Source organism: Zophobas morio, unplaced genomic scaffold (assembly GCF_036711695.1).
Source record: "Zophobas morio isolate AGI-343-1 ecotype UQ-CSIRO unplaced genomic scaffold, CSIRO_AGI_Zmor_V1 ptg000026l, whole genome shotgun sequence".
Classification (NCBI taxonomy): domain Eukaryota; kingdom Metazoa; phylum Arthropoda; class Insecta; order Coleoptera; family Tenebrionidae; genus Zophobas; species Zophobas morio.
In genome coordinates this window covers 1,432,651-1,460,010 of record NW_026972131.1, presented here as the reverse complement: position 1 = coordinate 1,460,010, position 27,360 = coordinate 1,432,651, and the positions used below count along the sequence as shown (strand labels likewise).

The window sequence follows — 27,360 nt, the reverse complement described above, 5'->3', positions numbered from 1 at the left end:
TACGTCACCAACATCACTGACAGATTGGCATTGTAATATCAACGTGTGTTGTCAGTTTTCAGGCCGACTCGTTTCTCGTTGTTTTCCATTTAGTTTTCTTCAGTTCTTAGTGAATGAAAAGTTTTATTTAAGTCAACTTTTAGTTAAAAGAATGTCAGGCCAGTGGGAAACAGTTGGAAAAAAGAAAGAAAAGGGCAGTCAAAAAATTGCACCGCCACAAACAAATAACAAAAAGAAAATAGAAAATTTCGCTGTAAAAGTTGAAGATGTTTGTAAGTATACCTACAAAAAATTGTGAAGTGTAAATCTAGCGAGAATAACAGAATAACGATTTTAGTGGCGAAATCGCAGGTTAAAAATTTATATTCCAATGATAAAAATAAAGAAAACAAACCACTAGAAGTTAAAAAGAGTGCGGATTTGGGAGCAAAGAAAACACAGAAAAAGCAAGAAAAACCTGTAGAAATACAAAAGTCGAAAGCACCGAAGTCTATAGAAAGTGCTCTTAAACAAGTATGACAAAGTATGCTTTACAATTTCATTATTCTACTAATGTTATTCATTGTAGATTGATGTGGAGGAATTTAATAATGTATTTGAGAAAAGCAGATCACATTTTCCTGATGCACCAATTGTATGGCTGAAAGATTTGGCCCACTTTTTAAACCAGAAAATTAACATAGAGTTGCAAGATCCTGTTTTCACGCAAAAACCTCGGAATTTTCCACTGAATATTGTAAGATAACATTTAATTTATTTATGTCGTGTGTCTTGATGTTGGTATGTTGGTAGGTACCTTCTGCAATAACTGGTGTGATTGAAAAGGCTGTCCACTTGGCAAATGAAACAAATGTGCAGCTGTTTTTTGACATTGCTTTGACATCAATGGTCACAGATATGAGTAAAAATCAGCCAGCTGTAGGCCATAAAGTGATCTTACAATACATTGCCATAAATAAACCCAGTTTAGTGGTTGCAAATTTGGGAAAGCATTGTATTTTAAGAACATCTTACCAAAATCGCCCTAACATTGGTTTATCTGTTTTATGGGCAGTTGGCCAAGTAGGAATTAGTAATTTTGAAGCAGGGTTGAAAGGTATGTTACTTGCTACACTCACCAGACTTCCCCTTTGTAATAAATCTTTAGTTTTTCAGGAATTAATGTTACCGTTAATTGAACTAAAAAACTATTCCAGATTTGTTGTTCAATATTTGTTGGATTTGATAAGTTGTAATAATGACTTCACGCTCAGCAGAGATCAGTTTTTCTTCATCTTGGAACTGATTTTCTCAAACAAAAAAAACTTTCCTAATGATCTGAAGCAGAGTTTGGTAGACACCATACCTAATTTAAAATCGTGTCTTTTTTCTGGAAATAAAAAAGAAGCGTTCAAGAATTCGCTAGAAATTTATTTAAAAAAACTAGCTGCCAGTGAAAGTGATGCGTGTCAGCAATGTCTGTGTGACGTAATTGTTGAAGGATTTACCACAGACCCAAGTAGTATAGAGCATTGGGGTAAAGCTTTTGTTAAAAATACCACCGCAAGTGCCATACTTCTTCAGTATGTAGGTGAGTAAAATTTATGTCTACTTTTTTTTATACAATTATTTAAATTTTTCACATCCAGGATGTTACAATTACAAATGCAATAAATATTGCTAAAAATATAACAGACGCATAAAAAACCATATAAAGATATATCATTTTGGTGTTCATTTTATCTGTTCACGCCTGACAATTTTTACATAGGCAACATATTATACACCATATACCTAATAAAGTAGTATAAAATAGTTTATTAGGTATATGTTATACACCCCAGAGACGATTTCGCCCAATTTATTTATTTTTTAATAAGCAGTCATAGCAATCACCAAAAAAAATTGACAAAGATACTCAATTTATTAATAGATCAGATTACAACGAAAACGAATTTATAATAAATGTTCAAAATGTTCAAAATTTAACTTTGAAATTGTAAAAACCGAATGCTTTGAAAACTTGCAAGCTTTTTAAGATTATCGTAAGCATGGTAAATGGTTAATATTTTTTTTTGTTTATGGCCTCCCAAAAAATGATGACGTCATTTTATAATTTTGCAGAACAAATGTTCCTTAAATTTTATAGAATTACATATTTACTCCATGTATGTGTAATTTCGAATCCATGTTGAGCTAGACATCGAGATTTTTGGAAAAAAAACAAAGTTGTATTTTATAATTTAACTTTAAAACGGCAAAAGCGAATGTACTGAAATATTCCAAACGTTTTAAGGTTATAGGAAAGATGATAAATCGTCAATCAAAATTTGTTCGAATAAGGCCTTCCCAAAAAATTATGACGTCATCTTGGAATTCTACCCAACAAATACTTTTTAAATTTTATAAAATAACATAGTCTTGCATGTGTGATTTATAAATCCGCGTTAACTTTTTACCTTCGCAGATTTTTGTAATAACAATATTTTACAATTTAACTTGCAAAAACCGATTGCTGTGAAATCCTGAAGATATTTTAAGATTGTTTTCTTTTAACCGTTGATGCTTGTAATCTTGAACATGCTAAAGTCGAATTCGGTCAAAGTAACATAAACAGTCGAAGTTAAGCATGTACTCAGAAATTGAGAAGGTCGTCATTTTTTTCCGTGAGTTATCTGCTTTATATACCGGGTGTCTGGAAAAGGGCGCATTAACGCTTCAGGACGTTACGTAGGGGAGTTTTGCGAATCCCCAAAAAATAATAAAAAAATTCTTTATGATGTATACATATTACGAAAAAAAAACGTAATTTTATAAAAGTAAAATTGGCAACACTGCACGCACCTAATGCGTGAATACCGTTTTTGAGACTGGATGTGGTTATTTATGACACCATCAGAGTTATCTCGCCTTAGAATTTTTCGTCCCTTTTTTTACCTTTTCACTCTTATCTTTTTGATTATTAATGGTACAGTTTCGGTCATAAAATTTTGTGCAGTATTTTTCTGCCATTTAAAAAACACGATGTAGTCTATGCTTTATTGTCATAATAATTGACACTTCTAAAAATAAATTTTGACATACGTCATCATCCACATTTGGGATTATAAGTAGGTAAAGCCTGTTTTAGAGCTTATGTCACTGGAATGACAGAACTGCCCAAAATTTTCTGACCGAAACTGTACGCTGAAACGCAGTGGCGGCTCGTCAGATGAGGTAACTAGGCCGGGCACCATAGTAACCTGTGATAGTGACTACTCAGCAAATGAATTGGAATACTTAAAAAAATCTTTTCTGATACAAAATAGTAGATTACCTCTTGGGTGACGAGGAAACATTTGCAATAATACCGGATGTCTGGAAAATGGTGGATTAAGTTTCCTCTACGCTCTTAACAATCAACTGGTGAGTCTAGGAAAAATAGTAAAAAAATCCTCACATTTTTTACTTTGGGAACCCATGGAGATTTTTTTTATACATTATTAAAAACAATTTTGGGAGACTTTGGTGTTCTATTTTTGGAAAATTCTGACCTGACCTGTTTTTGAGTTAATTTTGAGATTCCGTTTTTTTTTTTTTTGAAAAATTTAAAACAATCTTGAGGTTCTAGGTATTCCTGTTTGGAAAGAATTTGAAACTGCTTTGGAGCCTCTAGTGTCTTTTGTTATTATAATTTAATTACATTTTTTAGAGGATAGTCATTTGTTAAAATCAGTCTTATCTTAGCAAGCACTAACCCCGCCCACCCGCCCTCTATTTTCTTAGCGGGTATGTCATTTGCCAAAATCGATCTTATTTAAACAGGTAGTAGCCCCACCCACCCGCCCTCTGTTTTCTTACCGGGTATGTTATTTGCCAAAATCGATCTTATTTTAGCTGGTACTAGAATGAATTCTTCAACTTTTTGCTTTCTCCCTTTTCGGGTTTATAATTTCTAGATTTTAGAATTTTTCGATTTTCTGTTTTCTCTTTTTATTAAATTTTCGATTTTTCGACATTTCAATTTTTCAGTTTGTCAATTTCCCGATTCTTCACTTTTATTATTTATAGAGTGGGTGGGTGGGCGGGGCCAAGACTTGCCAAGATAAGACTGATTTTGGCAAATGATATACCCTCATTTACCCTTTATTTTCTTATAGGGTAACTCATTTGCCAAAATCAGTCTTATCTTGGCAAGTATTGGCCCCGCCCACCCACCCTTTATTTTCTTCGAGGCTATACTATTTGACAATATCAGTTTTATCTTATCAAATACTAGCCCCGCCCACCCACCCTCTCTTCTCTTACAGGGTATGTCATTTGCCAAAAATCACTCTTATCTTGACAATTACTAGCCCCGCCCACCCACCCTCCCTTTTCTTTTTTGGTCCCGCCCACCCTTCTATTTTCTTGGAGGGATCTCGTTAGCCAAAATCAGTCTTATTTTAGCAGGTACATACTAGCAATTTAAGAAAATAAAAGGCGGGTGGGCGGGGCTAGTGCTTGCCAAGATAAGGCTGATATTCCCAAATAACACCCTCTAAGAAAATAAAGGGTGGGGGGAGGTGTACTATCTGTTAAAATAAGACTGATGTTGCCAAATGGCATACCCTCTAAGAAAATAAAGGGTGGGTGGGCGGGGCTAGTACTTTCTAAGATAAAACTGATAATGCACATACCTTCTAAGAAAATAAAGGGTGGATGGGTGGGCGGGGCCAATACTTGCAAAGATAAGACTGGTGTGCCAAATTATTTTGTTAGAGAGTATGTCATTTACCAAAGTCAGTTTTATTTTAACAGCTACTACCCCTACCCACTCTCTCCTTTCTGAAAGGGTATGTCATTTGCCAAAGTCGGTCTTATTTTAGCAGGTATTAGCCCCGCCCACCCACTCTTTCTTTTCTTAGAAGGCATCTCATTTGTCAAAATCACTTTTATCTTACCAAGTACTAGCTACGCCCACCCGCTCTCTCTTTTTTTGGATAGTATCTCATTTGCCAATGTCATTCTTATCTTACCAGGTGCTAGCCCCGCCCACCCACCCTCTCTTTTCTTAAAGGGTATCTTATTTGCCAAAATTACTCTTATCTTACCAAGTACTAGCCCCACCCACCCACCCTCTCTTTTCTCAGAGGGTGCGTCATTGGCCAAAATCAGTTTTTTTCTTAGCAAGCACTGATGACCAACTTTTACAAAAAAAAGTTTACAAGGCAGGAATTTTCAACATCTTTTCTAGTGTTTAGTTGGTTATGCTTTAATGAATTTTTCTTTTGTTGGTTTTGTTTTTGTTTATAATTTATAAATGTCTTATGAATTTTTTTTTTTGGTTTATTTATTAATGAAAAATAACAGCTTGTTTTATTATAGTATATTAAAGAACGAGTTTCATAAGGCAAATATTGAGGCACGAATCCAAGTTTATAGAACGAGCGGTGAAGCCGTGAGTTATATAAAGGATGAGTGCCACAATGACCTTATGAACGACTTATTTACACTATTTTTTCTACCGCGCACGTTTTTTCGCAAAATTTAATTGAAATTTGCGTTTTTTCAAATCTGGGGAATTTTGTCGTGGTTGAATTTTCACAACAACAACTGTAATTCGAATCAATTCGAGTTTTTGCAAGTTAAAATTGGTTAAAATGTCTTGTGAAGAAGTTAGTGAAGTCCTTACGCCTCTCGAAATACGGGAAATTTTAATTTGACATTTGCCACTGACATTCAGCTGACATTTCTCGTCATGGCTACCAATCTTACAGATCTATTTCAGAACACCAGGTCGATTTCCGTCATTAGGTGCATGCAGTGTTGCCAATTTTACTTTTATAAAATCACGTACCCTACATAACGTACTGAAAGTTAATCCGCCATTTTCCAGACAACCGGTATTTACGAGATTTCAGAGAAACTTGTTTTCTGTTTTCTTTATTTTAGAATTTATTATCTATCAATGTTTAATTAAAAACTCTTACTTAACTTGGGTACATTTTCGAAATCTGTACAACAAGTAAAATTCTGAAATTGTGGTAGCGATGAACAAACAAATGTTGATTATCGTTTCTTGTCTATGCGAAATCTTTAAATTATGTATAAAATTCCTCCAATCGATCCAATCTTCAATTCAAGGTTATCGTATGGTTAATTAAAATTTATCCCAAAATGTGTATGTTTTTAGCCCCTCCCCCAAAACGCAATGACGTCATCTCAAAATTTTGCTACATAAATTAATGTGAATCAGAAAATTAATAAACGAGGCAATTTATTTTATTGATCAAATCAACATTTTCTTTCTATTTTTAAACGATCCATCAATTATAAATAGGTAGGGTACACAACCAACTACGTGAATGACCACAGTATGAACTTTAATCATTGATAACTGGTATAACAGTTTGTTTGTTTGTTTGATTATTTTGAGAATCAATTTTCATATAATTATTTTTCCTTTCAGATCGAAACTGGAATACAATTTCTGATCAATTAAATAAGAAAATATTTATAGAAGTTTTGAAGCAAGTTTCTGCTACGAATAGTGATTTTGTAGTAAAAAAGAAGAAAGACGACGGACTAATTGAGACCATTCGCATTGCTAAAGTAAGTATTGAACAGTAATAACAAGTAGGATTTGCAATAAACGCTTTTCGTGTACAAAATGTATGCTTATCCTCTCCAAAAACTTGATGACATCCATCGTCTCAAAAAAATTGATAAATGAGCGAATTTATTTTATTGATCATCAAATCATTTAAAATAATGATGTTGACAACGCTAATGTGTTATTTGTTTAGTTTGACAGTTTTTCGTTTTTTCGATTTTTCGATTTTAAGATATTTTTATTTTTTGATTTTTCGATTGTTGATTTTTTCGTTATCCGATTTTTTATTTTTCGCTATTTTTTCAACATTTCGGTACATATTTCAATTTTTTTTATTGTTCAATGTTTCATTTTTTTTCAATTTTTTAGTTTTCGATTTTTTAATTTTACAGTTTTTCGATGTTTATTTTGACATTCTTCAACTTTTGAATTCTACAATTTGTCGATTTTTCTATTTCTAGAAAATTTTGTTTTCCGTATTTTTCTATTTCTCGATTTTTAATTAATCAGTTTTTCGATTTTACAGTTTCTTTTTCCAATTTTTCAAATTTTCAGTTGTTTTTTCAATTATCGAAGTTTTCAGTTTCTCAAGTTTTAAGATTACAATTTTTAAATTTCTCGGTGTTTCAAGTTTCGTTTTTTCTATTTTGCATTTGTTCGATTTTTCTGTTTTTTAAATTTTCATTTTTTCAATTTTTCTTTTTCCAATTGTTGACCTCTTAATTATTCGATTTTGAGTTTCTTTATTTTTGCAGTTCTTCGATTTCTCAGTTTTTTAATTGTTCGGTTTTTCAATGTTTCTTTTTCGATTTTTTGATTTTTTAAAATTTCACTCTTAATAAGTTTGTCCTTTTGTTGAAAAATTTAAAAACGAAAAATTGGGAAAATGAAAAATAAAGTACTTCCAACTATGTATGGTAATTCCAAGTTGTTTCGTTTCTTCGATTTTTTATTTTCTCAATTCGAAATTTTTAAATTTTTGTTTTTTTTTAATTGTTAATTTTTCGATTTTTCCGTGTTTTGTTTTTACATTTTTTCGAGTTCTCAATTTTTAAGGTTTCAGTGTTACAAATTTTCGATTTTACGTTTTTTTTTTCAAATTTACAATTTTGTAATTGTTTCATTTTTAATTTTTCACTGTTTTCAATTATTAATTATTATTATTAGGAGTTTTTTCAAGTGGCTTTTCAATTACCCGATATTTCTCAATTTCTGTATTTTTTCAAATCTTTGATTTCTCGGTTTTTAAATTTTTCGGTTCAGTGTTTCGTCTTTTCGATCTTACAATTTTTCGATGTTTCTTTTTTACAATTTCTTAAATTTTTTAGCTTTGCGATTTTAATTTTAAAATTTTTGGATTTTGAAATTAATTTTTTTTTTTTTGTATTTTTGATTGTATACAATTTTTCACTTTCTCGATTTTATTTATCAGGGTTGACAGGTTTCGATATTACAATTTTTGGATTTTTCAATTGTTTTAACATTTTAATTATTATTCGATTTTGAGTTTCTTTATTTTTTCAACTCTTCGATATCTCAGTTTTTAAATTGTTGGGTTTTTCGATTTTTCATAAAATTTACAATTTTGTAATTGTTTCATTTTTATATTTGTCGATTTTTAATTTTTCACTTTTTTCAAATAATTATTAGGGTTTTTATTTTTCAAGTTTTGAGTTTTCCATTTTCCGATTTTTCAGTTTATGTATTTTTCAATTCTTCGATTTCTCAACTTTAAATTTTTCGGTTTTTCAGTGTTTCTTTTTTTCGACGTTACATTTTTTTTATTTTTCCATGTAGCGTTTTTACAATTTCTTAATTTTTTAGTTTTCCGGTTTTCATTTAAAAATTTTTGAATTTTGAAATTTTTTTTTGTATTTTTGATTGTTTAATTTATAAAAGTTTTTGTTTTTCGTTTTTTCAATTTTTCACTTTCTCGATTTTTAATTAATCAAGGTTTTCAGGTTTCAATATTACAATTTTTCGATTTTTCAATTGTTTTTTTAATTATCCCATTGTTCAATTTCCCAATTTTTTCATTTTTCGATTTTTCAATTTTTAAATTTTTCGATGTTTCCAGTTTCATTTTTCAATTTTTGAAGTCCCATTTTTTCGGTTTTTTCAAGTTTTCTTTATTTTTTCAATTCTCCGATATCTCAATTTTTTGATTTGTCAATTCAATTCAAAATTTCGGTTTGAATAAATTTGTCCTTTTGTTTTGAACAATTAAAAAATGACAAATCGAGAAAATGAAGACAAAAATCGAGAATTTGAAAAATTTTATATCGAAAAATTGCAGAATTGTTTCTGTCGATTTTTCAATTTCTCGATTTTTAATTGTTTTGTTTTTTGATGTTTCAGTGTTACAATTTTTCGGTTTTTCAAAAGTTCAGTTTGAGTGAATTTGTCCTTTGTTGAACAATTAAAAAATGAAAAATCGACAAAAAAGAAAAATTAAAAATCAAGAATTTGAAAAATTTTATATCGAAAAATTGCAGAATTGCTTCGTTTTGTCGATTTTTAATTAATCAGGCTTTTGAGGTTTCATTATTGCAATTTTTCGAATTTTTAATTATCCAATTCAATTTCTCAATTTTTTCATTTTTCGATTTTTCAATTTTTCGATATGTCAAGTTTCATTTTAAAATTTTTGTATTTTTAATCAAGGTTTTCAGGTTTCAATTTTACAATTTTTCGATTTTTCAATTGTTTTAACATTTTAATTATTCGATTTTGAGTGTCCTTATTTTTTCAATTCTTCGATATCTCAATTTTTAAATTGTTGGGTTTCAGTTTTAATAAATTGGATCTTTTGTTAAAATATTAAAAAAAGATGAATTGAGAAAATAAAAAATTAAAAATAAAGTACTTCCAAGTAGATAATTCCAAATTATTTTGTATCTTTGATTTTTTGGACTGTCAATTCGAGATTTTTATATTTTTCGTTTTCTTAATTGATAATTTTTCGATTTTTTAATTTGTAGATATTTTAATTTTTCAATTTTCTAATTTGCTTTTTAACTTTTCGATTTTCTATCTGTTGTATTTTACAATTTTTTTATTTTTCCATGTAGCGTTTTTACAATTCCTTAATTTTTTAGTTTTCCGGTTTTCATTTTTAAAATTTTAAAATTTTGAAATTATTTTTTTTTGTATTTTTGATTGTTTAATTTATAGAAGTTTTTGTTTTTCGTTTTTTCAATTTTTTACTTTCTCGATTTTTAATTAATCAGGGTTTTCAGGTTTCACTATTACAAATTTTCGATAGTTCAATTGTTTTAACATTTTTAAATTGTTTGGTTTTCAGTATTTTTTTTTTCGATTTTTCAGTTTTTAATTTTTTGATTTTTCAATTTTTTAGCGTTACAATTTTCCGATTTTTTGATTTTTTTTAAAATTTCAGTGTTAATGAATTTGTCCTTTTGGTGAAAAATTAAAAAACGAAAAATTGAGAAAATTAAAAATTAGAAATAAAGTACTTCCAATTATTTTGTTTCTTCGATTTTTTGATTTCTCAATTCGAGATTTTTATGTTTTTCGTTTTCTTAATTGATAATTTTTCGATTTTTCTGTGTTTCGATGTCTCCGTTTTTTAGTTTTTCGATTTTCATTATAAAATTGTTGCATTTTTCAGTAAAATTTTTGTATTTTTCGATTTTTTAATTTGTAGATATTTTAATTTTTCGATTTACTAATTTGCTTTTTAACTTTTCGATTTTCTACCTGTTGAATTTTCTAATTTTTTTCGATTTTTCAATTCCTCAATTTTTAATTTATCACTTTTTCAGGTTTCAATGTTACAAATTTTCGATTTTGCAGTTTCTATCTTTTTCTCAGTTGTTCCATTTTTTAATTGTTTTTTTGTTACCCAATTTTCAGTTTGCCAATTTTTTCAATTTCTCGATATTTCAAGTTTGGTTTTTCAATTTTTGGTTTTCAATTTTTCATTTCTTCAATTTTTCCATTTTTAATTTTTTTTTTCAAATTACAATTTTGTAATTGCTTCATTTTTAAATTTGCCGATTTTTAATTTTTCACTTTTTTCAAATAATTATTAGGGTTTTTATTATTCAAGTTTTGGCTTTTCCATTTTCCGATTTTTCAGTTTCTGTATTTTTTCAATTCTTCGATTTCTCAACTTTTCAATTTTTCGGTTTTTCAGTGTCATCGTTTTTTCGATGTTACAATTTTTTCATTTTTTCATGTAGCGTTTTCAGAATTTCTTATTTTTTAGTTTTCCGGTTTTCATTTTAAGATTTTTGAATTTTGGAATTATTTTTTTTTTTGTATTTTTGATTGTTTAATTTGTAGAAGTTTTTGTTTTTCGTTTTTTCAAATTTTCACTTTCTGGATTTTTAATTAATCAGGGTTTTCAGGTTTCAATATTATAATTTTTTGATTTTTCAATTATCCAATTCAATTTCTCAGTTTTTTCTTTTTAGATTTTTCAATTTTTCGATATTTCAAGTTTCATTTTAAAATCTTTGGATTTTGGAATTAAAATTGTTTGTATTTTTGATTATATGTAATTTAATTTAGAGTTTTTTGTTTTGCGTTTTTTCAATTTTTCAATTTCTCGATTTTTAATTAATCAGGGTTTTCAGGTTTCTATCTTACAATTTTTCGATTGTTCAATTATCCAATTCAATTTCTCAATTTTTTCATTTTTACATTTTTCAATTTTTCGACATTTCAAGTTTCATTTTAAAATCTTTGGATTTTAGAATTAAAATTTTTTGTATTTTTGATTATAATTTAATTTAGAGTTTTTTGTTTTTCGTTTTTTCAATTTCTCGATTTTTAATTAATCAGGGTTTTCAGGTTTCTATATTACAATTTTTCGATTTTTCAATTATCCACTTCAATTTCTCAATTTTTTCATTTTTAGATGTTTCAATTTTTCGATATTTCAAGTTTCATTTTAAAATCTTTGGATTTTGGAATTAAAATTTTTTGTATTTTTGATTATAATTTAATTTAGAGTTTTTTGTTTTTCGTTTTTTCAATTTCTCGATTTTTAATTAATCAGGGTTTTCAGGTTTCTATATTACAATTTTTCGATTTTTCAATTATCCAATTCAATTTCTCAATTTTTTCATTTTTACATTTTTCAATTTTTCGACATTTCAAGTTTCATTTTAAAATCTTTGGATTTTAGAATTAAAATTTTTTGTATTTTTGACTATAATTTAATTTAGAGTTTTTTGTTTTTCGTTTTTTCAATTTCTCGATTTTTAATTAATCAGGGTTTCCAGGTTTCTATATTACAATTTTTCGATTTTTCAATTATCCAATTCAATTTCTCAATTTTTTCATTTTTAGATTTTTCAATTTTTCGATATTTCAAGTTTCATTTTAAAATCTTTGGATTTTGGAATTAAAATTTTTTGTATTTTTGATTATAAGTTAATTTAGAGTTTTTTGTTTTTCGTTTTTTCAATTTTTCAATTTCTCGATTTTTAATTAATCAGGGTTTTCAGGTTTCTATATTATAATTTTTCGATTTTTCAATTATCCAATTCAATTTCTCAGTTTTTTCTTTTTAGATTTTTCAATTTTTCGATATTTCAAGTTTCATTTTAAAATCTTTGGATTTTGGAATTAAAATTGTTTGTATTTTTGATTATATGTAATTTAATTTAGAGTTTTTTGTTTTGCGTTTTTTCAATTTTTCAATTTCTCGATTTTTAATTAATCAGGGTTTTCAGGTTTCTATCTTACAATTTTTCGATTGTTCAATTATCCAATTCAATTTCTCAATTTTTTCATTTTTACATTTTTCAATTTTTCGACATTTCAAGTTTCATTTTAAAATCTTTGGATTTTAGAATTAAAATTTTTTGTATTTTTGATTATAATTTAATTTAGAGTTTTTTGTTTTTCGTTTTTTCAATTTCTCGATTTTTAATTAATCAGGGTTTTCAGGTTTCTATATTACAATTTTTCGATTTTTCAATTATCCACTTCAATTTCTCAATTTTTTCATTTTTAGATGTTTCAATTTTTCGATATTTCAAGTTTCATTTTAAAATCTTTGGATTTTGGAATTAAAATTTTTTGTATTTTTGATTATAATTTAATTTAGAGTTTTTTGTTTTTCGTTTTTTCAATTTCTCGATTTTTAATTAATCAGGGTTTTCAGGTTTCTATATTACAATTTTTCGATTTTTCAATTATCCAATTCAATTTCTCAATTTTTTCATTTTTACATTTTTCAATTTTTCGACATTTCAAGTTTCATTTTAAAATCTTTGGATTTTAGAATTAAAATTTTTTGTATTTTTGACTATAATTTAATTTAGAGTTTTTTGTTTTTCGTTTTTTCAATTTCTCGATTTTTAATTAATCAGGGTTTCCAGGTTTCTATATTACAATTTTTCGATTTTTCAATTATCCAATTCAATTTCTCAATTTTTTCATTTTTAGATTTTTCAATTTTTCGATATTTCAAGTTTCATTTTAAAATCTTTGGATTTTGGAATTAAAATTTTTTGTATTTTTGATTATAAGTTAATTTAGAGTTTTTTGTTTTTCGTTTTTTCAATTTTTCAATTTCTCGATTTTTAATTAATCAGGGTTTTCAGGTTTCTATATTATAATTTTTCGATTTTTCAATTATCCAATTCAATTTCTCGATTTTTTCATTTTTAGATTTTTCAATTTTTCGATATTTCAATTTCATTTTAAAATCTTTGGATTTTGGAATTAAAATTTTTTGTATTTTTGATTATAATTTGATTTAGAGTTTTTTGTTTTTCGTTTTTTCAATTTTTCAATTTCTCGATTTTTAATTAATCAGGGTTTTCAGGTTTCTATATTACAATTTTTCGATTTTTCAATTATCCAATTCAATTTCTCAATTTTTTCATTTTTAGGTTTTTCAATTTTTCGATATTTCAAGTTTCATTTTAAAATCTTTGGATTTTGGAATTAACATTTTTTGTATTATTGGTTATAATTTAATTTAGAGTTTTTTGTTTTTCGTTTTTTCAATTTTTCAATTTCTCGATTTTTAATTAATCAGGGTTTTCAGGTTTCTATCTTACAATTTTTCGATTGTTCAATTATCCAATTCAATTTCTCAATTTTTTCATTTTTACATTTTTCAATTTTTCGATATTTCAAGTTTCATTTTCAAATCTTTGGATTTTGGAATTAAAGTTTTTTGTATTTTTGATTATAATTTAATTTAGAGTTTTTTGTTTTTTGTTTTTTCAATTTTTCAATTTCTCGATTTTTAATTAATCAGGGTTTTCAGGTTTCAATATTATAATTTTTCGATTTTTCAATTATCCAATTCAATTTGTCAATTTTTTCTTTTTAGATTTTTCAATATTTCGATATTTCAAGTTTCATTTTAAAATCTTTGGAATTTGGAATTAAAATTTTTTGTATTTTTGGTTATAATTTAATTTAGAGTTTTCTGTTTTTCGTTTTTTCAATTTTTCAATTTCTCGATTTTTAATTAATCAGGGTTTTCAGGTTTCTATATTACAATTTTTCGATTTTTCAATATCCAATTCAATTTCTCAATTTTTTCATTTTTAGATTTTTCAATTTTTCGATATTTCAAGTTTCATTTTAAAATCTTTGGATTTTGGAATTAAAATTTTTTGTATTTTTGATTATAATTTAATTTAGAGTTTTCAGGTTTCTACATTACAATTTTTCGATTTTTCAATTGTTTTTTCAATTTTGATTATTATTGATTTTTCAATTTTATAATTTTTAGACGTTTCAATGTTACAATTTTCTGATTTTAAAATTTTGCAAAATTTCGGTTTGAATAAATTTGTCCTTTTGTTGAATAATAAAAAAATGATAAATCGAGAATTTGAAAAATATTATATCGAAAATTTAATTTTTCGGTGTTACAGTAATTCGATTTTGAAAAATTTTATTTCGATTAAAATTGAAAATCAAGAACTTGAAAACTTTAAAATCGAAAAATTGCAAAATTGTTTCGTTTTTCGATTTTTGGATGTTTCAATGCCGGGATTTTAAAATTTTTCGTTTTTCCAATTTTTCAATTTAAAATTTTTGTATTCCTCATTGTTTCAATGAGACAATTTTCCGATTTTCCAATATTTTAGTTGGGATAAATTTGCTGAAAAATAAAAAAACACGAAATTGAAAAATTAAAAAACTAAAGAATCAAGCAGTTGTAATACCAACATCGTTGTTTTAAAAACAAATTGCACTACCTAATAACAGAGGAGTTTTTTCTAATTTTAATGGAACCTTGGCAAAAGGAATCTTAATTTATGTTTCTCAATATTTGAATACATGCATAATGTATGTGCCAATTTTTTATCATAAAACTGACGTCATTAAAATGTTTGAACGACTAATTTAGAATAATTATAGTGGATTTTTTTTTATAATTAACAAAACTGACTGTCAACAATGTCCTTTTTATCTCGTTTGTTTAACATTCTCGCCGCACGCATGATTATTCCCTGTTATGCGCGTGTCTTCTACGCAGCCTTGATATTGACAGCAACGGCAACGAACATCGTTTTGTTGTGACAGATTAAATATCAAAAAACAAAAAAATCTTCGAGTTTCGTGTTTTTGGTGTAAAATTTTGTTTGGGTGAAATTAGAACTTTGGTGTAAATATATTTGGTATTTAATTTGTAGAGCGCGTAAACAGTTTCGACTTAATTAATTATGTATTAATTTAATTTCTAGAATTGTATTTGTGTGTTTTAAAGTTCAACATACTTGGTGTGAATTCACGTCCAATGACAGCTGTTTTGTTTTAGAAATTACTGGAGAAAATGACTGAGAAGAAAAAGTCCCGTTCCAGCTTCAAATTTCTTTTTATCCTAATTTGCTTGACAGTGGGAAGCTTTATCTACCTTGACGTTAAACAGAAAGGAAGTTGGCAAAGTATAATCACATAATCACACTGAATTGAGGTAATAATAATTATTTGTAGAGTCTAATACAAACCGGATTCTTAAGCAGTATGGAGTGTGTGAATATGTTCATGTAATACAGGACAAATTTCATCACGGCTTGTTGTTAATAGACCAACAAATCGAAGACAACTTTCCCACACAACGCCAAACTGTCATTGAATTTTCAACACCATATGTTGATTTAAGCAGGAATTTGGGACGTGTTTTTTACAATATAATTCTTAACATCAATGAAGTTGTACAAGAAAAATATCCTGTTGTGTTACAATCAGTAAGCTGATTTAATATTGATACAGTAATTGTAAAGAATTTTTTTTTAGATTGAATCATATGCTCCAGGTTTTGTGGAACATTCACAAAATGCAGTGAGAAGCGCTTGGTCTTCATCTATATTTTATTTCAACAAGAGTGTTGATTATTTACAGAAGGAAGTGTTTGTGTAAGTTTTAAGTTTGAGATTGTCACGATTTCGTGATGTCACACTTTATTACAGTGGGCAATTATCACCAGAGAACATGCAAAAAGTCGTAATTGAAGCCTTCAATACAACACAACACAAAGCGTCAGAGTACTATCATTGGTTATATGAAAAGGTACAAAGTGCGATCAAATAGGGCTGTGAAGTTGTTTTTATGTAATAAAGACTTGTGTAAAACTACTTCATTGTGGGATTAGGCTATGGTTGTTAATTTTTACAATGTCCTTTTTTATATTTATATTTATTACTTTTCACTTGGAAGTTAATTAATATATTTTTGTTTACCATTAGTTGTTTGTATTTGCAAAAAATAACTTCTGTGTATTCTCATAAATTAGTTCACACAACTTATCCGGATCTTCCTTTTTAACAGAAGCAATAACGTCTAAAACTTGTCTGAAATGTTTGTTCAGTAATGGGTAAAATAAATATTTGTAATACAAAACACACCTGATATTGTTTGGCTCATTTCTACCTTTTACCATGTGGTCAGGTTTCCACTTTTCTTTTTTTGTGACACTAGTGGCTAGATTGTCTTTGTTTATGAAAGAAAATCCAGCATGAGTGGGTCGGATTTCACACCAAGGGCAGTCTGTTTCCAGTAATATTTTGTCACATGGTAGCTTAGACACAGTGTCTAGATTTTGCGACGTCTTCAACGAGCTGCAGCAAATTTATAACAGAACTTGGTTGATATTATCCATTCACGATCTTTATATAGTAAAGTAGGCTTTGATATTTTTCTTTAAGTTGGATAAACTGATTTGATGATTTAGTTTTTTGTCTGTCAGTGCTTTGATTGACATTTGTTTTGAGCTGGATTGCCGACCCTGTATTTTTATTAATACCGTATCTTACTCGGTTTTTGTTCGTGTTCTTCTAACGTGTCTGTTAAAAAAGTAACTTATAATTAACTTTAAATTTCGAAAATTGAAAACAAATTCAAATACATATAGAACTGAAAAGTCGAGAGATCGAAAAACTTAAAATTTTAAAAATTGAAAACTTAAAATATGGAAAAGTTGAAAGATTGTGAAAACCGAAAGTTCAAAAAACGAAAAATTGAAAATCCAAAAAGTAAAAAGTCGAGAAATCGAAAAATCCAAAAGTCGAAATACTAAAAAAATCCCAAAATTGAAGAATCGAAAAACTGAGAACACTCACAAAATTGAACGAAATATCCAAAAATTGGGAAATTAAAAAATTGAAAAATTGGGAAATCGAAAATCCGAAAAATTGCAAACCTAAAGAATCGAAAAATTGAAAAATCTGGAGCCTGAAAAATCGAAACCTTGGCAAGTCGAAAATGGGAAAATCAAAAAATAGATTAATTGACAAATCGGAAAACTGAAAATTCAGAAACGTCAAAACTTGAAAATTTTAAAAATTGTAAAAGTAAAAAAACGAAAAATCGAAACATCGAAAAATTCAAAAACTGAGACAATCAAAACATCCGAATCTCGATAAATCGAATTCTCAAAAAATTGAAAAATCGGAAAAAAGAAAAATTAAAATATACAAGAACTGAAAACTCGAAAAATTCACAAATCGAAATATATATAAAACAGTCGAAAATTGAACAATCTAAAGTTTAAAAAACGAAAAACGAAGAATTGAAGAACTGAAAAATTGAAACTGCGAATTCGAGAAGCGGGAAAATAAAAAAATATATATATTAATCGAAAAATCGGAAAACTGAAAATTTAGCAACCTCAAAATTTGAAAAATTGTAAAATAGAAATACTGAAGAACTGGAAAATCAAAAAATCCAAAAATAGAAAAATCTAAAATTTAATTAAACAATTGAAATATCGCAAAATGGAGAAATCCAAACATCAAAGAATTAAAAAAGAAAAATTCGAAAATCTAAAACTTAAAAATCGAAAAACTGAAAAATCGACAAATCGAAACTCCAGAATTTAAAAAAATTGAAAAATCGGATAACTGAAAAAGCGAAACATCGAGAAATAGAAAAAAATTGAGAAATTGAACAATCAAAACATCCAAACATCTGAATTCGATAAATCGAGAAATAAAAAAAAATGACAAATTTCAAAAAAGAAAAATTAAAACATCGAAAAGTTGAAAAAAATATTAAGAAATCGAAGTATAAAACTGTCGAAAATTTGAGAAATTTAAAGTTTAACGAAAAATTGAAAATCCAAAAAGTAAAAAGGGGTGGAAACCCAAAAACTGCAAACTGAAAAATTTTAAATATTGAAAAATCGACGAATTGGAATCGATTGCCCTAAAAATTTGAAAAATTGAATAAACGAAAGATTGGAAAATCGAAAGAAACAACAAAAATTAAGGAAATTAAAAAACAAAAAATTGTGATATAAAATCGAGAAAATGAAAAATAAAAAATCAGGAAAATGCAAAATAAAAATCGGGGAGTTGAAAACTTGAGAGGACGGAAAACTGAAAAAGGGCACAATTAAAAATCGAGAATGTGAAAAATGGAAAAATGAGAAATTGTAATATCGAAAAATTGAAAAATCTAAAAAGTGTATAATAAAAACTTGAAAAATGTACAAAGTGAAAATCAAACTTGAAAATTTGAAGAAAAATTGCTAAAAACCTGAAAATTTGAAAAATTCAATAAAGGAAAAATTGCAAAATCGAAAGAAACAACAAAAAATAAAGGAAATCAAAAAAAGGAAAATTGTGATATAAAATCGAAAACGTGAAAATTAAAAATCGGGAAAATTAAAAATTGAGAAACTGAAAAATCGAAAAATGAAAATCTGTAATATTGAAAAATTGCCAAATTGAAAAACTGATGCAAACCGAAAAATTGAAAATTTTGGAAGTCGAGAAATTGTAAAATTGAAAAATCAAAAAGAAAAAACTAAAAATTATAAAATGTAAAACTTGAAAAATTTTAAGAATCAAAAAAGTGAAAAATCAAAAAAAAATAAATATGTATTATGGAATAGAAATATTTAAAATTAAAGAAATTGGAAAATCGGAAGACTGGAAATCGAAAAACTGCAAAGTGAAAAATTTAAAAATTGAAAAATGGACGAACTGAAAATTCAAAGCCTGAAAATTTGAAAAATTGAACAAATGAAAAATTGTAAAATCGAAAAAATAACACAGAAAATAAAGGAAATGAAAAACCGGACAATTGTGATATAAATCGAGAAAATGAAAATTAAAAATTCGCCACATTGAAAAATAAAAATCGGGAACATCAAAAATTCTGGAAACGAAAAATTGAGAAATTGAAAATTCGAAAAATTGAAAATCCAAAAAGTAAAAAGTCGAGAAATCGAAAAATCCAAAACGTGAAAAACCCAAAAGTCGAAATACTAAAAAATCCCAAAATTGAAAAATTGAAGAATCGAAAAACTGAGAAAACTCACAAAATTGAACGAAATATCCAAAAAACGAAAAATTACAAAATGAAAACTTGAAAAATTTGAAGAATCGAAAAAGTGAAAAATAAAAAAAAGAAATATGCATTATGAAATAGAAATATTTAAAATTAAAGAAACTGGAAAATCGGAAGACTGGAAATTCAAAAACTGCAAAGTGAAACATTTAAAAATTGAAAAATGGACGAACTGAAAATTCAGAGCCTGAAAATTTGAAAAATTGAACAAATGAAAAACCGGACAATTGTGATATAAATCGAGAAAATAAAAATTAAAAATTCGCCACATTGAAAAATAAAAATCGGGAACATGAAAAATTCTGGAAACGAAAAATTGAGAAACTGAAAATTCGAAAAATTGAAAAATCGAAAGAAACAACAAAAATAAAGGAATTGAAAAAATGAAAATTTCTGACATAAAATCGAGAAAATGAAAATTAAAAAAAACGGGAAAATGAAAAATAAAAATCGATAACTTGAAAAATTGAGGAAACGAAAAATTAAAAATGACAAAAATTAAAAATTGAGAATGTGAAAAATCGAAAAATGAGAAACTGTAATATCGAAAAATTGCAAAATTAAAAAATTGCAAATCGAAAAATAGATTAATTGAGAAATCGGAAAACTGAAAATTCAGAAACGTCAAAACTTGAACATTTTAAAAATTGGAAAATTAAAAAATCGAAAAGTCGAAAAGTAAAAAAACGAAAAATCGAAACACCGAAAAATTCAAAAACTGAGACAATCAAAAGATCGAAACATCCGAATCTCGATAAATCGAATTCTCAAAAAATTGAAAAATAGAAATACTGAAGAACTAGAAAATCAAAAAATCCAGAAATCCAAAAATCTAAAATTTAAAACATAAACATACAACAATTGAAATATCGCAAAATTGAAAAATCCTAACATCAAAGAATCAAAAAAGAAAAATTCGAAAATCTAAAACTTAAAAATCGAAAAACTGAAAAATCGACAAATCGAAACTCCCGAATTTAAAAAAATTGAAAAATCGGATAACTGAAAAAGCGAATTATCGAAAAATTGGAAAATCGAAAAACCGAGAAATCCAAAAATCGAAACATCGAGAAATAGAAAAAAATTGAGAAATTGAACAATCAAGACATCCAAACATCTGAATTCGATAAATCGAGAAATAAAAAAAAATAAATCGAAACTCCAGAATTAAAAAAAATTAAAAAATTGAAAAGTCGGATAACTGAAAAAGAGAAACATCGAAAAATTGGAAAATCGAAAAACCGAGAAATCCAAAAATCGAAACATCGAGAAATAGAAAAAAATTGAGAAATTGACCAATCAAAACATTCAAACATCTGAATTCGATAAATCCGGAAATAAAAAAAATTGAACAATTTTAAAAAAGAAAAATTAAAACATCGAAAAATTGAAAAAAAAGTAAGAAATTGAAGTATAAAACTGTCGAAAATTTGAGAAATCTAAAGTTTAACGAAAAATTGAAAATCCAAAAAGTAAAAAAGGGGTGGAAACAGGAAAACTGCAAACTGCAAAATTTAAAAATTGGAAAATCGACGAATTGGAATCGATTGGCCTGAAAATTTGAAAAATTGAATAAACGAAAGATTGGAAAATCGAAAGAAACAACAAAAGTTAAGGAAATTAAAAAACAAAAAATTGTGATATAAAATCAAGAAAATGAAAAATAAAAAATCAGGAAAATGCAAAATAAAAATCGGGGAGTTGAAAAATTGAGGGGACGGAAAATTGAAAAAGGGCACAATTAAAAATCGAGAATGTGAAAAATGGAAAAATGAGAAATTGTAATATCGAAAAATTGAAAAATCTAAAAAGTGTATAATAAAAACTTGAAAAATGTACAAAGTGAAAATCAAACTTGAAAATTTGAAAAATTTAATCAAGGAAAAATTGCAACATCAAAAGAAACAACAAAAAATAAAGGAAATCCAAAAAAAGGAAAATTGTGATATAAAATCGAAAACGTGAAAATTAAAAATCGGGAAAATTAAAAATTGAGAAACTGAAAATTCGAAAAATGAAAATCTGTAATATTGAAAAATTGCCAAATTGAAAAACTGATGCAAACCGAAAAATTGAAAATTTTGGAAGTCGAGAAATTGTAAAATTTAAAAATCAAAAATAAAAAACGAAAAATTACAAAATGAAAAGTTGAAAAATTTTAAGAATCAAAAAAGTGAAAACCAAAAAAAAAGAAATATGTATTATGGAATAGAAATATTTAAAATTAAAGAAATTGGAAAATCGGAAGACTGCAAAGTGAAAAATTTAAAAATTGAAAAATGGACGAACTGAAAATTCAAAGCCTGAAAATTTGAAAAATTGAACAAATGAAAAATTGTAAAATCGAAAAAAATAACACAGAAAATAAAGGAAATGAAAAACCGGACAATTGTGATATAAATCGAGAAAATAAAAATTAAAAATTCGCCACATTGAAAAATAAAAATCGGGAACATGAAAAATTCTGGAAACGAAAAATTGAGAAATTGAAAATTCGAAAAATTGAAAATCCAAAAAGTAAAAAGTCGAGAAATCGAAAAATCCAAAACGTGAAAAACCCAAAAGTCGAAATACTAAAAAATCCCAAAATTGAAAAATTGAAGAATCGAAAAACTGAGAAAACTCACAAAATTGAACGAAATATCCAAAAATCGGGAAATTAAAAAATTAAAAAATTTGGAAATCGAAAAGCCGAAAAATTGCAAACCTAAAGAATGAAAAATTGAAAAATCTGGAGCCTGAAAAATCGAAAAATTGAGGAACTGAAAAACTGAAAAATCGAAACCTTGGCAAGTCGAAAATGGGAAAATCAAAAAAATAGATTAATTGAGAAATCGAAAAACTGAAAATTCAGAAACGTCAAAACTTGAAAATTTTAAAAATTGGAAAATTCAAAAATCGAAACGCCGAAAAGTAAAAAAAAACGAAAAACTGATAAATCGAAAAATTCAAAAACTGAGACAATCAAAACATCGAAACATCCGAATTCGATAAATCGAGAAATAAAAAAAAATAAATCGAAACTCCAGAATTTAAAAAAATTAAAAAATTGAAAAGTCGGATAACTGAAAAAGAGAAACATCGAAAAATTGGAAAATCGAAAAACCGAGAAATCCAAAAATCGAAACATCGAGAAATAGAAAAAAATTGAGAAATTGAGAAATTGTCCAATCACAACATCCAAACATCTGAATTCGATAAATCGAGAAATAAAAAAAATTGAAAAATTTTAAAAAAGAAAAATTAAAACATCGAAAAGTTGAAAACAAATTAAGAAATCGAAGTATAAAACTGTCGAAAATTTCAAAAATCTAAAGTTTAACGAAAAATTGAAAATCCAAAAATTAAAAAATGGGTGGAAATTCAAAAACTGCAAACTGAAAAATTTAAAAATTGGAAAATCGACGAATTGGAATCGATTGGCCTGAAAATTTGAAAAATTGAATAAACAAAAAATTTGAAAAATTGAATAAACGAAAAATTGGAAAATCGAAAGAAACAACAAAAATGAAGGAAATGAAAAAACAAAAAATTGTGATATAAAATCGAGAAAACGAAAAATAAAAAATCTGGACAATGCAAAATAAAAATCGGCGAGTTGAAAAATTGAGGGGACGGAAAATTGAAAAAGGGCACAATTAAAAATCGAGAATGTGAAAAATGGAAAAATGAGAAATTGTAAAATTGAAAAAAAAAAAACGAAAAAGTGTACAATAAACACTTGAAAAATGAACAAAGTGAAGATCAAACTTGAAAATTTGAAGAAAAATTGCTAAAAACCTGAAAATTTGAAAAATGTAATAAAGGAAAAATTGCAAAATCGAAAGAAACAACAAAAAATAAAGGAAATCAAAAAAAGGAAAAATAAAAATCGGAAACAAAAAATTGGAAAAGGGAAAAATTAAAAATTGAGAAACTGAAAAATCGAAAAATGAAAATCTGTAATATTGAAAAATTGCCAAATTGAAAAACTGATGCAAACCGAAAAATTGAAAATTTTGGAAGTCGAGAAATTGTAAAATTGAAAAATCAAAAAGAAAAAACGAAAAATTACAAAATGAAAACTTGAAAAATTTTAAGAATCAAAAAAGTGAAAACCAAAAAAAAAAGAAATATGTATTATGGAATAGAAATATTTAAAATTAAAGAAATTGGAAAATCGGAAGAATGGAAATCCAAAAAGTGCAAAGTGAAAAATTTAAAAATTGAAAAATGGACGAACTGAAAATTCAAAGCCTGAAAATTTGAAAAATTGAACAAATGAAAAATTGTAAAATCGAAAAAAATAACACAGAAAATAAAGGAAATGAAAAACCGGACAATTGTGACATAAATCGAGAAAATAAAAATTAAAAATTCGCCACATTCAAAAATAAAAATCGGGAACATGAAAAATTCTGGAAACGAAAAATTGAGAAATTGAAAATTCGAAAAATTGAAAATCCAAAAAGTAAAAAGTCGAGAAATCGAAAAATCCCGAACGTGAAAAATCCAAAAGTCGAAATACTAAAAAATCCCAAAATTGAAAAATTGAAGAATCGAAAAACTGAGAAAACTCACAAAATTGAACGAAATATCCAAAAATCGGGAAATTAAAAAATTTAAAAAATTTGGAAATTGAAAAGCCGAAAAATTGCAAACCTAAAGAATTGAAAAATTGAAAAATCTGGAGCCTGAAAAATCGAAAAATTGAGGAACTGAAAAACTGAAAAATCGAAACCTTGGCAAGTCGAAAATGGGAAAATCAAAAAAATAGATTAATTGAGAATTCGGAAAACTGAAAATTCAGAAACGTCAAAACTTGAAAATTGTAAAAATTGTAAAAGTAAAAAACGAAAAACCGATAAATCGAAACATCGAAAAATTCAAAAACTGAGACAATCAAAACATCCGAATCCAAATCGAATTCTCAAAAAATTGAAAAATAGAAAAATAAAAAAATCGGAAAAAAGAAAAATTAAAATATACAAGAACTGAAAACTCACAAATCGAAATATATATATAACAGTCGAAAATTGAACAATCTAAAGTTTAAAAAACGAAAAACGAAGAATTGAAGAACTGAAAAATTGAAACTGCGAATTCGAGAAGCGGGAAAATAAAAAAATATATATATTAATCGAAAAATCGGAAAACTGAAAATTTAGCAACCTCAAAATTTGAAAAATTGTAAAATAGAAATACTGAAGAACTGGAAAATCAAAAAATCCAGAAATAGAAAAATCTAAAATTTAATTAAACAATTGAAATATCGCAAAATGGAGAAATCCAAACATCAAAGAATTAAAAAAGAAAAATTCGAAAATCTAAAACTTAAAAATCGAAAAACTGAAAAATCGACAAATCGAAATTCCCGAATTTAAAAAAATTGAAAAATCGGATAACTGAAAAAGCGAAACATCGAAAAATTGGAAAATCGAAAAACCGAGAAATCCAAAAATCGAAACATCGAGAAATAAAAAAAATTGAAAAATTTTAAAAAAGAAAAATTAAAACATCGAAAAGTTGAAAAAAAATTAAGAAATCGAAGTATAAAATTGTCGAAAATTTGAGAAATCTAAAGTTTAACGAAAAATTGAAAATCCAAAAAGTAAAAAAGGGGTGGAAACCCAAAAACTCACTCAACTCTGTTACCTTCAACAGTTAACTTTAAAATTTAGTTTAATTTGTATAGAGTACCCATAGGACTTTTTTTTTCCTCTACTCTGTAATTTCTCTGTTAAATAAATTAAACTGCAAACTGAAAAATTGGAAAATCGACGAAATGGAATCGATTGGCCTGAAAATTTGAAAAATTGAACAAATGAAAAATTGTAAAATCGAAAAAAATAATACAGAAAATAAAGGAAATGAAAAACCGGACAATTGCGACATAAATCGAGAAAATAAAAATTAAAAATTCGCCACATTGAAAAATAAAAATCGGGAACATGAAAAATTCTGGAAACGAAAAATTGAGAAATTGAAAGTCCAAAAAGTAAAAAGTCGAGAAATCGAAAAATTCAAAACGTGAAAAATCCAAAAGTCGAAATACTAAAAAATCCCAAAATTGAAAAATTGAAGAATCGAAAAACTAAGAAAACTCACAAAATTGAACGAAATATCCAAAAATTGGGAAATCGAAAAATTGCAAACCTAAAGAATTGAAAAATTGAAAAATCTGGAGCCTGAAAAATCGAAAAATTGAGGAACTGAAAAACTGAAAAATCGAAACCTTGACAAGTCAAAAATGGGAAAATCGAAAAAATACATTAATTGAGAAATCGAAAAACTGAAAATTCAGAAACGTCAAAACTTGAAAATTTTAAAAATTGGAAAATTCAAAAATCGAAAAGCCGAAAAGTAAAAAAACGAAAAGCCGATAAATAGAAACATCGAAAAATTTCAAAACTGAGACAATCAAAACATCGAAACATCCAAATCTCGATAAATCGAATTCTCAAAAAATTGAAAAATAGAAAAATAAAAAAATTGAAAAAAGAAAAATTAAAATATACAAGAACTGAAAACTCGAAAATTTCATAAATCGAAATATATACAAAACAGTCGAAAAACGAAGAATTGAAGAACTGAAAAATTGAAACTGCGAATTCGAGAAGCGGGAAAATAAAAAAATATATATATTAATCGAAAAATCGGAAAACTGAAAATTTAGCAACCTCAAAAAAAAAAAATTGAAAAAGGGCACAATTAAAAATCGAGAATGTGAAAAATGGAAAAATGAGAAATTGTAATATTGAAAAATTGGAAAATTTGGAAGTCGACAAATTGTAAAATTGAAAAATCAAAAATAAAAAAACGAAAAAGTGTATAATAAAAACTTGAAAAATGTACAAAGTGAAAATCAAACTTGAAAATTTGAAGAAAAATTGCTAAAAACCTGAAAATTTGAAAAATTTAATAAAGGAAAAATTGCAAAATCGAAAAAAACAACAAAAAATAAAGGAAATAAAAAAAATAAAATTGTGACATAAAATCGAAAAAGTGAAAATTAATAAATCGGGAAAATGAAAAATAAAAATCGGAAACAAAAAATTGTAAAAGGGAAAAATTAAAAATTAAGAAACTGAAAAATCGAAAAATGAAAATCTGTAATATTGAAAAATTGCCAAATTCAAAAACTGATGCAAACCCAAAACTTCAGGGAAAGAAAAATTGAAAATTTTGGAAGTCGAGAAATTGTAAAATTGAAAAATCAAAAACAAAAAACGAAAAATTACAAAATGAAAACTTGACAAATTTTAAGAATCGAAAAAGTGAAAAAAAAAAAGAAAATGTATTATGAAATAGAAATATTTAAAATTAAAGAAATTGGAAAATCGGAAGACTGGAAATCCAAAAACTGCAAAGTGAAAAATTTAAAAATTGAAAAATGGACGAACTGAAAATTCAAAGCCTGAAAATTTGAAAAATTGGTCAAATGAAAAATTGTAAAATCGAAAAAAAACAGAAAATAAAGGAAATGAAAAACCGGACCGATAAATCGAAACATCGAAAAATTGCAAAACTGAGACAATCAAAACATCGAAACATCCGAATTCGATAAATCGAGAAATAAAAAAAATTAAATTGATTATGTTATTAATTATGTTTTTCTGTCAAGTGAGAGTGGAAACTAATAATAGAATCTAGGATGTGAAAAAGTAAAAAATAGCGCTTCGTAACTTGTTTTGTTATACTATTTGCTACAAAATTTATTTTTTATTTCATGCATCTGACCTAACTTACACTAATTTTCGGATTAGTTGAGAAATGGTCGAAAATGTCAAACCTACCAAAATCAGTCTTATTCTATCAAATACTAGCCCCGCCCGCCCACCCTCTATTTGCTTAGCGGGTATATCATTTGCCAAAATTAGTCTTATCTTAGTAAATATTAGCCCCGCCCACCCGCCCTGTATTTTCTTGGAAGGTATGACATTTGCCAAAATTAATCTTATATTAACAAGCACTAGCCCCGCCCACCACCCTCTTCTCATTTTAACGACAATTTTTATTTCTGGTCATAT

General features: G+C 26.4%; 2 protein-coding genes across 3 annotated transcripts in view; one reads left to right on the top strand and one right to left on the bottom strand.

Annotated features, from left to right (window-relative positions):
* Nucleotides 1-16,241, top strand: LOC135136643 (transmembrane protein 214). The gene is made up of 10 exons (XM_064066019.1): nucleotides 1-272; nucleotides 338-513; nucleotides 569-736; nucleotides 793-1,096; nucleotides 1,148-1,570; nucleotides 6,410-6,552; nucleotides 15,318-15,444; nucleotides 15,494-15,747; nucleotides 15,797-15,915; nucleotides 15,970-16,241. The coding sequence occupies exons 1-10, from the start codon at nucleotides 152-154 to the stop codon at nucleotides 16,088-16,090; spliced, it is 1,956 nt and encodes a 651-aa protein (XP_063922089.1). The 5' UTR covers nucleotides 1-151; the 3' UTR covers nucleotides 16,091-16,241.
* The window catches only part of LOC135136646 (deoxyribonuclease TATDN1), a 19,804-nt gene continuing 8,685 nt past the window's right edge, over nucleotides 16,242-27,360 (bottom strand). For both annotated transcript variants that reach the window (XM_064066029.1, XM_064066028.1), the window contains 2 exons: nucleotides 16,405-16,617; nucleotides 16,242-16,350 (listed from right to left, as the gene is read on the bottom strand). In XM_064066029.1, the coding sequence (XP_063922099.1) occupies nucleotides 16,242-16,350; nucleotides 16,405-16,617 (322 nt within the window). The remainder of the gene's footprint in view (nucleotides 16,351-16,404; nucleotides 16,618-27,360) is intronic.

Bases quoted from the DNA above. Each gene is read 5' to 3' on its own strand.
- LOC135136643 (XM_064066019.1), top strand. From the start codon at position 152: ATGTCAGGCCAGTGGGAAACAGTTGGAAAAAAGAAAGAAAAGGGCAGT. The intron at 1,097-1,147 runs GTATGTTACTTG...ATAAATCTTTAG, and splicing joins TTTTGAAGCAGGGTTGAAAG to TTTTTCAGGAATTAATGTTA. The intron at 15,748-15,796 runs GTAAGCTGATTT...ATTTTTTTTTAG, and splicing joins ATCCTGTTGTGTTACAATCA to ATTGAATCATATGCTCCAGG.